The sequence below is a fragment of the Scomber japonicus genome, chromosome 1 (genome assembly GCF_027409825.1).
Source record: "Scomber japonicus isolate fScoJap1 chromosome 1, fScoJap1.pri, whole genome shotgun sequence".
Lineage (NCBI taxonomy): Eukaryota > Metazoa > Chordata > Actinopteri > Scombriformes > Scombridae > Scomber > Scomber japonicus.
In genome coordinates this window covers 4901628-4916059 of record NC_070578.1, presented here as the reverse complement: position 1 = coordinate 4916059, position 14432 = coordinate 4901628, and the positions used below count along the sequence as shown (strand labels likewise).

The following is a 14432-nucleotide window of genomic DNA, read 5'->3' as shown; positions in this document are numbered from 1 at the left end:
CACTTTGTTCATGTTTATTGTACATTGAAAAAACATAAAACATATATAATTAATAAAATGTATTTTAAAAGAAAAAGTTGCATCGGTAAAGATAAAACCAGTTTCCCAACCAAACAAGATCAACTCTTATATTTTAACAGAAAAAGAAAAGATTAAAGTTAAAGCATGAATACAAATTGTGGACTTATCTTTGTTCTGACCGTAATTTTCTGCAAAAAAACCTTTCACTGATATGATCTACTTTTACTTAAGTATGATTATAAGAGCAGGACTTTTACTTATGATGACATACTTCTACATTGTTGTGTTGGATCTGAGTACTTCTTTCATTACTGTTGTTGAGCAACATGCCATATTTGGATGAGAGGTAGTTGCTCTCCCACCAATATAAGCTTGAGATCTTCTGTCTCTCTGGATGTCTTCTTTGTCTGCCGTTGCTGTTCTGTGACCAGCCATGATCCTCCAGACCGCTGTGCTCAGCATCCTCCTCTGCTCTGTCCAGAGCTTCACTCTGCAGGTAAGCATCAACAGACACCTTTAGATTCATACAGTATTCACACAGTATTGCAAATGTTTCATTCAGTAGTCTCTGAAATTGAAGTTTGCAGGATTTAAACTGAATATTTCAACTTGCAAAAAATATTATACTGAATTCAGATAAGACCACAGTGGCACTATATCAATTTAAAAGCATTTGACCAACCTCTGCATGCTATTACAGGCTTCATTTGAAAAGAGTGATGAATCCTCTGGTAAGACATACTTACATTTCATGAAGTACAATGTATTTACTTGATGTAAATATTTAGTATTCATGTAAATATATAGCAATTCATGAAGTTACATTCAAGTACATGAACAAACTGTTTCTATTCAACAGGCAACACCATTGAGGAAGATGATTTCAGTGTCTCCACACTGATAGAGAAAGCCAATGCCAATCTGGGTATGTTCATCTCCACTGCAGCTGCTTTGTGTTGTTCAGTACAGATCTCATAATATGTGATAACATTTCATCTTTGGTGAAATTATCATTCCAGCAGTAAATGCATAGAGCAAGACAATCAGTTTGCATTCAAACTGAGATTACATTATTACAGTATATTAGCCTATAGAGACTCAGATTTGACCTGCCTGATTGAAATGCAGTACAACAAAATAGATGGAAACATTTTCTCAACTGTCATCATGTCATTTTACAGGAAAGAACCCTGGTGATCCTCTAGTGATGTTTGGAGACATAGCAGTGTCAACTGATCTAGGGAATGCTGATCCCTGCACCGATGACAAAGACGACAACTGCAAGTGGCCTAAAGCTTCTGATGGCAACGTCTATGTTCCTTACCGCATCTCCAATCAGTACTGTAAGTCTCACTAACCATCTAGCTTTTGAAGGCACAATGTTGGTTTGTGAGAGGTGGATTAGCAATATATAACACACCTGTCTTCAATTCAGAACACTTATGGGCTACAGCCTTAATTATGGAGGCTGATGTGTGCAAACTGATACTGTATGACAGACACTACTGAACAACATGTTAACGCTATGTATTCACTTACTGTTGTATGTATTCAAGTTTGATGCAACTAGTTACTGTTGTATATACTGAATTACATGTACATTTTCAACGACTACAAATCTTATAGAAATTATTTGAGTCAGCAAAGTGATCTGTGATCTAATTTGTTCTTTACACCTCTTGTATCAATCAATCAGACTCTATTCATCTAGAACTTCTCATACAGTAAAATGTAGCACAATGTGCTTTACATAATATAAGCAAGAAGAAAAAAAGCAGAAGCAAAACCAAAAGCCACACACACACACACACACACACACACACACACACACACACACACACACACACACACACACTTTTTCTCACACATAATACATATATACATGCTGAAAACTGAGGAAGCACTATCCCACCCTCAGCAATTTGCAGTGAGGAAACACCAAATAAATAAAAGGAACTGAACATAAAGAAAAGATGACTTAATACAAATAAATTGAAACCAGAATTTAAAAGTTAACATTAATACGATGACATAATAATGTAAATAACTAAAATTATACAATAAATAGGCTAAATAAACTAATAAACTAAACAGTTTAAAAAAGATAAATAAAAGAACAGAATATAATAAAACCTTTAAATAAAATTTAGACAAACTAGGCTACAAAGGTAAGTCTTAAATTTGCTTTTAAAAATGTCCTAATAATTAGTAATAAGTAGTAATCATCCCATTTTTGCTACAGTGGCTACTGTTCAGCAACACTTTCAGATAAGAAAACTGACTAAACTGATAATACATGTTGTTGTTTTTCTTTCTTTGAAGCACCCAAAGACAGAGACACCATCATTCAAGGTCTGGAGTCATTTGCCCAGTCTACCTGCATCCACTTCATCCCTTTCAAAGGAGAGACGGACTTTCTGGACATCCAGTCTGACAAGGGGTAAGAACCACACATGCACTATAGCACACTAGAATACCTTAATGCAACAGACATGGTGTGTCTCAGGTCAGAAGTACACAATGTGAGATATTCTTGGGGAAACATTAAGGCTCTTTTACAGTTTGATTTGTTTTATTTACTGCTCTGTTTCAGGTGTTACTCATATGTCGGGCGTCAGGGTGGGGGCCAGATTGTGTCGCTGAAGACTCCTGGGTGCATTTATCACAACATCATCCAACATGAGCTGATCCATGCCCTGGGTTTCCAGCATGAACAGAGTCGGTCTGACAGGGACGAACACATTGAAATCATCTGGGAAAACATCAAAGATGGTGAATCATCACAGTCTTCATCGAAAATTTGAAAAAGTCATTATCCATTATATAGAATAAACTATGGCTTCAATATTACTTTTGAAATAACAAAAACCAACAAAAAACAGGATGTATTAATATACATGTCACCCATAACACTTACTAATAAATGACTGGACTTCATCATTTCATTTCAGCAGGTATAAAGTAACTCAGGGTGTGAATCATGTTTATCAAGACCTCTTGAATGAGCAACCATTGGTACAGAAATAGTGACATATGTAGTTTCCTGCATATGCTGTTCATGCTTTTCACTTACTGCACTTTTCAGACATTTTACTGACAAACTGTAATGGAACAGATCAAATCTGACTTGTGTGATTCTTTTGCAGGAGAAGAGGACCAATTTGAGATAGTCGACACCAGGAACCTTGACACTCCCTATGACTACGACTCTGTCATGCAGTATAAAAGGTATCTCTCATAGTTTACTCATTGATCAGTATACTTAAGCAAAAGTTAAATCCTGTTATTATAACATGACAAACTCTTCTTTTATACTTACAATCATTTACTTCAATATTCCCCTTTTTTTGTAACTGTCTCTTAGCAGTGGGCGGGTATTTTGTACTAAAATGATTATACATTTGGAAGCTTGCTAGTCCTTTGATTTGTCTATCAGAGTGTTTGAAGCCTCTTCAAGAAAAGAGAATATTGGACTTACAGAAATCAAGTGGATCCAGTGTCTATCCAAATGAATGCTAATTGTAGTCTGTGTGTCTGCTAGATGTACATCTAGACATGTTAGCCAGAACAACCTCATAAAGTGATGATATGTCAGACTACATTACATTATTATGTTTTCAGTCTGTTGTTGAGTTTTTCTGCCCCCAGGTGGTGAAACATTCTTAATGCAGCTTTAATCCTCCCATACTGTACATCAGTGGTCACTCAGCTCTACAGGAAGAATTAGTGGTTCCTGTTGAACAAGATCTAAGCAGTTGTGAAGACAGAGAATGGTTAAAAGTTTACATTTTAAACTCCTCTTAACTACTGCCTGTTTGCACCACAGGGATGCCTTCTCTAAGAATGGGCAGCCAACCATGATTCCCATCCCCGACCCCGACGTGCCCATTGGCATGGCCACCGAGATGAGTCCCAACGACATCCTTCGGGTGAACCGTCTTTATCGCTGCAGTATGTATCTTTTGACCCATGAAGCCTGTTACTACTATTCCCTCTGAACTATCGACCTGCTCTTGTTTCTTCTCATCTTCATCCTTCCTACCTTCTAACCTGGCTACCCACTAGCCCAGGGGTTCTCAACCTTTTGCAAGCTGGGCCCCACCAAAGCTGGTTCATTGCAGTTGGGGCCCCCCCTCCTCCCGGTGTCACCCTCCCTCGCGGCCCCAACCCCACTACACCACCTTGCATAGATAGATAGATAGATAAAATAATAGATTTGTTATTTTTAGGCCCACACTATTATTATTATTATTAGCCTATTATTATTATTATTATTATTATTATTATTATTATTATTATTATTATTATTATAATCATCAGGTAGGCCTATCATCATTACTAGGCTATTGTTATAACTGGCAGTAGCACCAGACTTCTAATGTGAGCTTGCAGGCATTATTATTATTATTATTATTATTATTATTATTATGAGTAGTGATATCCCTATTATCATTACTAGGCTAGCTATATAATTATAGTTACATGCTTTGCTGTTATTATTATCATTATTATTAGTAGTAGTAGTAGTAGTATTACTATTATTATTATTATTATTATTATTATTATTATTATTATTATTATTATTATCATAGGCCTATTATCATTACTAGGCTATTGTTATAACCGGGAGGTAGGCGATGTTAATGTGAGACCTGAGCCTGCTTTGCCTTGCAAAGATCCTCAATTCTTGGTGCAATGTCTGATAAACATAGCCTCAAATCATCCTCAATTTGTGCACGATTCCGGTATTTCGTTTTGAGTGCAGTCATTTTCGAGAAGCCTGCCTCACACAAATATGTCGACGCGAAAGGGAGGAGAATCTTCAATGCGACGTCACAGAGTTGAGGGTATTCCTGCATCAATGCTGCCCAGAATGACGAAAGAGGGCAGGAGGTGAAACGTTCCTTCAGCCTACTGTCACTCTTCAGCTCAATAAGCTGTTCCTGCATGTCAATTGACAGCTCGTTTGCTGTGCACACAAATGGATCTCGAACCCACGCGAAAGAGCGATAATCCTCTTTGAAATACGTCGCAAATTGTTGTCTCATTGCAGACAGGTGCTCAGACGCTGACTGAAATAAAGAAGTGAAATCGTGTGACGTGCCTGCATCAGTGATAGTAGTGATAGATTGTAGTAGTCCAACCACTTGCATTTTCGACATGGGGATTTTCGCGATTTGTTTTTAATGATTTATTTTTTTATTTTTTATGATTTTTCCCTCCATCCTGTTGCCTACTCGCGCCCGCTCGCCCCCCCCCGGAGAGTGTTCGCGCCCCCCACCGGTTGAGAAACACTGCACTAGCCTACCACCTACCAACATTATACTACTGTATCTATCACCCTGCTGACAAAATGGACAGACTAGTAAATAGACATACAGTAAACTTGGAACGATGAAATTATATAAAAAATACAAAATATAGATGTTCACTTTACGTCAGTTCAAATAAGAAATGAAGCAACATTTTCAGAATTGTCTTTTTTTTAAATTCATTTCAGATCAAGCTGCTTCCCAATCTGATGCGGAACCTGTGAAAAGGAACCAATTCCTCTAGAAATTAAAGTAAGTTTCTGTGGACACCATCATCAACGTGATTTATTGTTAGCTTGTATTTACTGACTCATTTTCTATTTAAACATCTGATGATCTAATGTGTAGAGATAATGTATTTTATGAAATGATAGAACTGTACTCAGATCACTTTAATGTTTTACTGCATGTATGCCAGTGTGTGTGTGTGTGTGTGTGTGTGTGTGTGTGTGTGTGCACACTGGCAAGGACGTATGTGTAATTATTTTCAACATTTTCAATTGTTTTTCAACAGGAGGCAAACCATGCAGCTTCTCATCTACAATCAACGCCAGTAATGCATGTTATGATTTGTGATGTGCTTAATGAAATTTAGAAGTTGATTAAATTCAGCTAAATATGATACTGATTTCATTAGCTTTAAAAGTATAGGCAATGCAACTGTCCAAATACAACAGCACAAGTTTACACTTACTGTATGTGTATAACTGCTTCTGCACTTCATTGAACATTAATAATGAATAAAAATGCTTTCAGATACAGCATATAATGTCAGCCTGTTTCTGTTTGGTCTAATTGAGATACTTACCTGTTAAGATTTCTGACACTGGAAAGATAAACATGACCAAATGTTGTTCCAGCATTTATGTCTACACGTTACACCTGTACACCACAGTCACCACCAGCTACAGAGACACACAGTATGTGGAAGGAGTGACGTTGTTCATGACATGACCACGAAACAAACATTTAGAAATACAACAAAGAAAATACACATCTTTAATTAGCATTTAAAGATAAGACTATACTATTAAATCTAATATGTAACTGATACAATGTAAAGTTACAAATTATTGTTCAATATATTTATTTCAAAAAGCTTTTCATGTCATTATCTATACTTTAAAAATAATATTGAGCCCTTGGGGCTCTGGGAACATAAAAGCTTTATTCTGAAAAGGTTGTCTATAAAGACAAATCTAATAAAGAAACATTATAGAACACGCTATCCTCTACAATAGCTCTGCAATAAATGGACTGCTCCAATTATGAGAAGAGGAGCTGAATCCAGCTGTAGTAACTTGTAGTGATGTTGTAAGAGACTGCATTAGATTGTAAAATGCTTCTATGGTGTTGGCTATTGTCTTTAGTACAAGGTGGACAGGTGTTGCTTTGTTTTGTTTTACTCTAAGTTCACCATTCATATGAAAACACAGATTTATAATGAAGTCATTCATGTTTAGAACTGCAGAGGTCAAATGAATGGTGTATAGAAATTAACATGTGTTAAACATTTCAATCACCAATTTGTGTGATTTGTGTAGAGATTATTTTTGTAACTTCTGGGACAAAAAGGCAGCTAGCCTAAGCTTTATTTAGGCAATTTTATTTATGCAAGTCATTTATTGCATAGTAAGTAAGTTTTTATATGTTTAGCATGAATGCATGTTACCTTTTGTCTTAAGTTTGCCTTTGTGTGATTTCATCATTGGAATCAGTATATTTAAAAATAATAGACAAACTGTATTGTTTTGATGCCATAATTGGCCTTAACACACTATGCATTGTATCATTTTTTGAATCGAGAATTGATTTTGAATCGAATCATGACCCTAAGAATCGGAATCGAATCGAATCGTGAGACACCCAAAGATTCACACCCCTATTATTTACGTAGTAATATTTATCACAGGCCTAACGTGTCAATGTGCAGATGTTACTGAAGCTATTAAAACTCAATATATCTAATTGTAGTGACTAGTCCTAAACTTAAAGCCACAACTGGCTGCTAATGGTTAGATGTTCCGACGTGCACTCAATACGCAGACTACTTAACTTGTTGATAAATTATTTATTCGTCCTTTAAACACAACGCTTAATTTTCGTTTGTTTGCTCTTAATACAAAAATAAAAAAATAAACCAAAACAACAGAAAATAGCTGCGACCTGAACGCAGTCAAAAAACTTTTTGCCTCACCATCAGCACACCTGTGGTGATTGGCATGACCCTTTAAAAGTAAATCAGTGCGCTGCCAGTATAACCATGCACCCCCTGCTGTTTGGGAGGAGCACCATACTCAAATTCATACCTGGCTCCTACAATATTAATATAAGAAGAATGGAATAATTTGCAATACAAAAAACATTTATTGAACATGTATTTAGTGAACAAAATTAAAATTGTTTGAAAACTCGAGTAAATATGAACGTTTTGTTAAAGGCACAAAAATAAAGCACAAAAATAATTACAAAATACAAAAATATATAAATAAAATAAACATAAATAAAAATTCTGCAGACTCCAGAACAATTCTGCTGGCTTCCAGAAGGAACATTCAGAGATTATTCAGAGTCACAGTTGTGACGTGTAAATATTACCCCAGGTGTTCAATCTTTATGTGCCCAGGACTTGCACATCCAGCACTGGAAACTTTCCAGGCAGACGATGCAGAAATCTTCTTCCTCTTAAGAGTCGGATTGTTCTCTCTTCTTTTTTTGGATTTTCAACACTTTTCTTTGTGGTTTGCTTTACTTCTATCCTTTTTTTGCCTTCCTCTGTACAGTTTTGTTTTTTTCTTCCTCTAATGCTTTCTTCACATGTGTGTCTGTGAGGATGGCAGTGGAGCACAGTTTTCTGCCTTTTGCAGATTCTTTCTTGCTCCTGCTTTGGGATGAAGCTGTACAGTCTCTGGTGAGAAGTTTTCTGTAACTGTCTGACATGCTGATGGTGTTGGTGGTGACCCTGTTGGAGGAGGCATAGTGGAACTTGGCTCTATTGGAGGAAGCGTAGCAGGAGATGGCCCTGTCGGAGGAGGCAGACTGGAACTTGGCCCTGTTGGAGGAAGCGTGGCAGGAGATGGCCCCGATGAAGGAGATGGCCCTGTCAGAGGAGGCACACTGGAAGATGGAAGATGCCGGTCAGTGAGGAGGGTGCAAAGTCACTATCCTGGAATATCTCCCTACTAAATGGCCAAATCCCTTTGCATTTAAATCCTGCTTGCCCATTTGTGGATGTTGCTGCCAGTGGCAGAGACTCCCTCACAATGCCTGGGATGTCGTAAATCAACATTGTCATCCCTGGATGAGTTTTCAACCAGGAGTCACAGGCTGAGTTGACAACTCTTTTAAGTGGCTCAAACACACTTCTGTCAAGTGGCTGTAACTTGTGAGAGCAGTGGGGAGCAAAAGATAGCAGTACAATTCCATGGCTGCAGCAGAAGTTGATGCCTTCCACTTCCGCTGTGAGGGGTGGTTGTCTAGAATTAAAAGAACCTTCAAATCTGGGGAGATTTTTGTATGAAGGTGGAAGTGCTTCAGATAGACCAGAAAATCAGCCTCTTGCATCCACCCTGATGGGTTTGCTGTCCCAGTGCAGCCAGGTGGGCCATCTCAAACGAAATGTGATTTAAAATGCACACGTGGGAAAATAAACATAGGTGGTATTGTGTTGCCAAGTGCATTGATTGCACAGGCCAGTGTAACAAGTGTGCCTCTTTCTGCTGAGGTGACTGCACCAACCTGCCTTTCCCCACGCCTTCCCACAACCCTTTCAGGAGTTTGAACTGTTGTTATCCCAATTTCGTCCATGTTCCACACATTTTGTGGTTGAAACTGGTCTTTTTCTAGAACCTTTCTCAAATTGTCAAAGAAGCTGTTAACATTGGTTCTATTGAAGCTGGTTGCCCTCGAAAGGCTGGTGGCTTGGGGATGCCTTATCGAGAGAGTGGGGTTCCTCTTTAGAAAACCACTGAACCAGTCAACACCAGCCATACTGGTCTCACTCCACTTTGAGGGAAATTTGCAGTTATAGTGAGAGGCCAGCTGAAAGGCAAATTTCTGAACCTGAAATAAAATGAAACAAATACAAAAGCTTAATAATAAATATTTTCTCTCTCTTTCTCTCCCTCCCTCTGTCTCTCTCCCTCTATCTCTCTTGCTCTCTGATATATAGCATTCTCTTGTTAAAAAAGATTTTTCTTATACATTTATCTTACCTCTCTGGGCCCCATAGTACAAATCAGCTGCTCTTTGTAAATTGAGGCTCTTCTCTTTCTCCTGCAAGCAGTATCTTACTTGATGACCCGCTTAAAAGTCTCTCTCTTTTTTTGTGGAACCTAAATAATGTGGTGTGGCATATCTCGAAGGCCTTGGCTACTGCCCTGACTGATTTTCCCTCATCTCTCACAATAGCTGAGGCTCGTTCCAAAATATTGAGGGGAACCCCTTTGTTAGTCACTCTCTTCCTCACTCTAGGCATACTGAAAACAAACAGAATACGATTTGTACTTCTAGATGATTTATTCACTATAGGACAACAAATAAATTTACTTTTCTCCTGTTTTCACAAGAAAATGTATGTGGCTAGTTGGTCCCATAGCACAACAGATAGAACAATAATTTCTCATTTTTGCTAAACTAGATATTTGGGGAATTATTTTGTTTATCAATAGCGTTAGTCTCTCATTGTCTTATAATTTCCAGTTCTGTTCATCATGAGCACAGGCACATTATAAAACATGAATTGTGCCTATCTTGAACTTAAAATCTTCAAAAACACTGTTTTGATATGACTAGCCAACTTAGCATGGGGACAGTTGCAACTGTTGCAACTGTCCCTATGGTATCAGTCATGCCAAAATATCATGTGCTAGCTAGCCACACTGACATTGACACATGCTAACCATGTCACTGAATAGTCAACAAAACAATGATTCAAATTAGGTAAGTTTGGATTCACTCATACGAAAGGTCTGGACAGTATGACAAAAATACAGCTCATGAAAAAAGCTACTTTCATACCTCCAAAACAACTTTTCTTGATAAAAGCAGGACCACATGCTCAATATGGCCTCTCTCTTTTTGGTGGGCAGAGGGTCTAACTGAGCATGTGCAGTGTGAGTGTCATCACTCTCGCATGCTTCTGATTGGTTTGATTCGGTCCGCTGGGAGTACCTATATTTGACGCTGAGAAGATTTGGATTCAAAGACGACTCTATATTTTTCCCCAAATGCCAGGATAAAAAATCAACGGACATCACTCACAGCCTATTGAGCTGGAGCAAGGCTGCCGTCAAGGTTGTCCTCTCAGCCCAGCTCTTTTCTCAATATATATCGAACTCTTAGCACAGTCAATCAGGGATGACCCGGTAATAAAAGGAGTAATGGTCAGAGGCTTGGAGCAAAAGATTTGTCTATACACGGATGACGTTTTATTGCTTTTAACACCGCTAGAGACTAGCATCCCTTGGCTGATGTCTACACTAAAAAAATTTGGAACCTATTCTGGATATAAATTAAATGTGCAAAAAACCCACATTTTAAGCTATAACTACTCCCCTCAAAAAGACATGCTGAATAGATTAGATTTTAAATGGAACTCAAAGGAGATTAAATATTTGGGGATTCGAATACCTAAAGATCTATCCAAAATATATGAAAGCAATTTAGGTCCTGTAAGTAAAAACATTAAGTCAGAAATCGACAGATGGTCTCAACTGCCCTTAGACATGCACAATAGGACAGACACAATAAAGATGAACCTACTTCCCCGACTTTTGTACCTCTTTCAATCCCTGCCAGTAATGATCATACAAATGCAATTTAACGAATGGGATAAGTGGATCTCAAGATTCATATGGGCGGGTAGAAGGCCAAGGATCCAATTCAAAACACTGCAACAGGCTAAAGAGAAAGGGGGCAGTTCACTACCATGCCTGGCAGACTATTATAAGGCAGCGCAATTAAGACCACTGACATGCTGCTGCAACCCAAATTATACAGCAAAATGGAAGGATTTGGAAACTTCACAATTAGACATACTGTTACAATTTATACTGGGCAGTAAAACACTGTATGAGCAGCATTCTAATGGCCTGAACCAATGGTTTAGTTTAGTTTATTTGGATCCCCCATTAGCTGTTACTCAGGCAACAGCAACTCTTCCTGGGGTCCATATTAAAATAAATACAACCAATTACATTACAATTACAATATAACATAAATGCATACCTAAATAGAGTGACCCCCCCCCCCTTTAAAACAGTGACTTCAAACTTCGTACAATTCCATTAAAACCAGCTTACATAATTGGTATCAAAACACACAAATGATTGAGACAACACTATAAACAACAAACAATCAAACAAGAAACAACAAAAACAAACAAACAAACAAACAACAACAACAACAACCAAGCAATGATACATATTAAATATTTTGCTGGCCTCCACCCAAGAATAACCTTTTTATATGCTTTTTAAAACATTCTTTATTTGCAGTTTGAATAATATAGTCTGGTAATTTGTTCCATTGAAAACTGGCTCTATACAGAACTGTTTTTTTTCATTGCATTTGATCTAGGTTTAGGAATTACAACATGACCCCTCCTCACCTGTCTTGTTTCATGGTCATGTCTGTCCCTAGAAAACGTTATTCTTGAGTATAGGCAGGTTGGTTGTTTAAAAACACATATATTCCAGAATAATGTTAAAAGACTTCGTCTTAATCTATCTTCCACCTTCAACCAGGCAAGATCAGCGTGCATTTGGTTTGTACTTTTCCTTATTGAACACCGGAGTGCAAGACGGGCTGCTCTATTTTGTACTAACTGAAGCTTATACAGCTCTTTATTAGCTGCACTAGACCAGATAGCTGAGCAATAATCTAGATGAGACAGTATCAAAGCTTGAATAACCTGCAATGTGGTACTTGGTGTAAGAAAAGAGGAACATCTTCTTATAACAGATATTCCTCTCCCCATTTTCCCAATTATTTTATCAATGTGATTCTGCCATGATAGTTTACTATCAAGGGTGACCCCTAGAAGTTTAGCCTCATTGACCTGCTCTATACAGCTGCCCTTGATGGAGATGGATAACTGCTTCTCCTCCCTTAGTGTATACATTGATCCAAAAACAATACATTTGGTCTTAGACACATTCAAAACTAAATTGTTATTCTCTACCCAATCTGAAATGTGTTTAATTTCATTTTGAAGGAGAACATTTAACTTTTCCACACCACTTGATGACATATATACAGTAGAATCATCAGCAAACATAGCTAAACTGGCTTTACTCAGAACAAGAGGCATGTCATTGGTAAAATAGAATAGAGCAAAGGACCCAAGCAACTCCCCTGGGGAACACCCCACTGTACTGTCTTGACAGTGGAAAACTACCATTAAAAAACACTGTTTGTGTTCTATTGGATAAATAGCTCCTCATCCAGCTAAGAGGCAGAGTATTAAAACCATAAGCAGGAAGTTTCATTAATAGCATCTCATGGTCAATTAAATCAAATGCAGCACTAAAATCAAGCAGAACAGCACCTACAATTCTTTTCCTGTCTATATCACTCAACCACTGATCAGTCATCTGCATTAAAGCTGTACTTGTGGAGTAACCTTTCTTGTAAGCATGCTGAAAATCAGAGTTAAGTTCATTAACTGAGAAATAATGTGTGATCTGGTCAAATACCAATCTTTCCAACAGTTTACTTAACAGAGGAAGAATGCTGATAGGACGACTATTGGCACCTGTAAACCAGGGGTCTAGGAGGAACTGCGGTGAACAGCTAGCAGACCATTTTCATAATGGTCTAAAGTCTGCCTTCGTTTTTGGTTTAAGGAATGTAAGTCACCATCACTTGAAAGACAGTCTAAGTTACTGAGATGGGTTGCCTTTGACCCTGAATTCAAGCCCGCAAGGATTGACAATGTGTTATATGTCCGGATGGTTTTCAGAAAATTTCAGATACATATGGGCTAGAAAAAATTTATTTCTTTAGGTATCTTCAAACCAGGTCTTATTATAACGATCAGATTAAACCACTAGACGAAAGTGAGACCAACTTAATCAACATATTTATTGACATGTACAAAATAAGGACAATAGGAAACTTGTTTCAAAACTGTACTCCCATATTCAATCTAATAAGAAACACTCAATAGATAAAGTTAGATTAAAATGGGAAAAAGAATCTCGAACTGTCATCACAGAAGAAGAGTGGTTGAATATATGCTCTGGGCAGTCAACTTCAACTAGTTCTGATCTCTGGAGCGATTTCTGCTGGCGGAATCTGGTTAGATATTTCATAACCCCTAAGTTAAAATGTGTGCAGACAGGGGAGACGGCCAGGGGACTATGTTAGAGGAACTGCGGTGAACAGCTAGCAGACCATTTTCATATATTCTGGAGCTGCCCAGCTATTCAGTCATATTGGCAAAAGATTACACAAGTAATACAAAACATTTTTGGTGATGAAATTAACAGCTCTTTTTCTACAATCTACCTGGGCAATATTGCACCTCATATACTGGGGCAAGTCAGTAAGAAAACCGTAACTCGAAGCTGGTTACAGTCCGCACCTCCAGCAGAGTGAGACTGGATCGATATTGTGACCAAAATTCAAAATATGGAAAGGATGACCTTTTCGTTAAATCCACAGACTGATAAATATTTGCACTATTGGGAAAAAAGGATTGTGTACATATCCACAAGAAATGCTCATTGAGTCATCATTGTATTTGTAACTCCATCAGTATAACGTCTGAATGAATGTATATTGACCATCTGTTTGTTCTATGTCTCTCTATATGTTGTCTATGTTCCTTCTATAAAAATAAAGTACAAAAAAAAGAAGAAGTTAAAGGAGAGTGTGAAGACATGCTTAAGGGATGGACTGCTTGAGGCTGGAGTCTTGTGCTGGCAGCCAGTTAGTCCAGTGACCAGTGTAGTGCCTAATCCTGGAACTCTAACATTTGAACAACAGAAGGAGTTGCTGCAGTTGCAGTTAAAACAGTAGTTAGAGTTGGTGAGGTTGAAATTTGAAAAGGAAGTAGAATTGGGAACTATAAAGCATAAAACTGAGTGTGCATAG

General features: G+C 37.8%; 1 protein-coding gene across 1 annotated transcript; it reads left to right on the top strand.

Moving 5' to 3' along the window:
* The first annotated feature begins 448 nt into the window (after positions 1–448).
* On the top strand, positions 449–6091 carry LOC128362224 (low choriolytic enzyme-like). Its single transcript, XM_053322969.1, has 10 exons — positions 449–517; positions 722–752; positions 881–946; positions 1203–1364; positions 2344–2461; positions 2615–2793; positions 3168–3249; positions 3848–3972; positions 5522–5585; positions 5848–6091. The coding sequence occupies exons 1-9, from the start codon at positions 455–457 to the stop codon at positions 5575–5577; spliced, it is 882 nt and encodes a 293-aa protein (XP_053178944.1). The 5' UTR covers positions 449–454; the 3' UTR covers positions 5578–5585; positions 5848–6091.
* The last annotated feature ends 8341 nt before the right edge of the window (positions 6092–14432 follow it).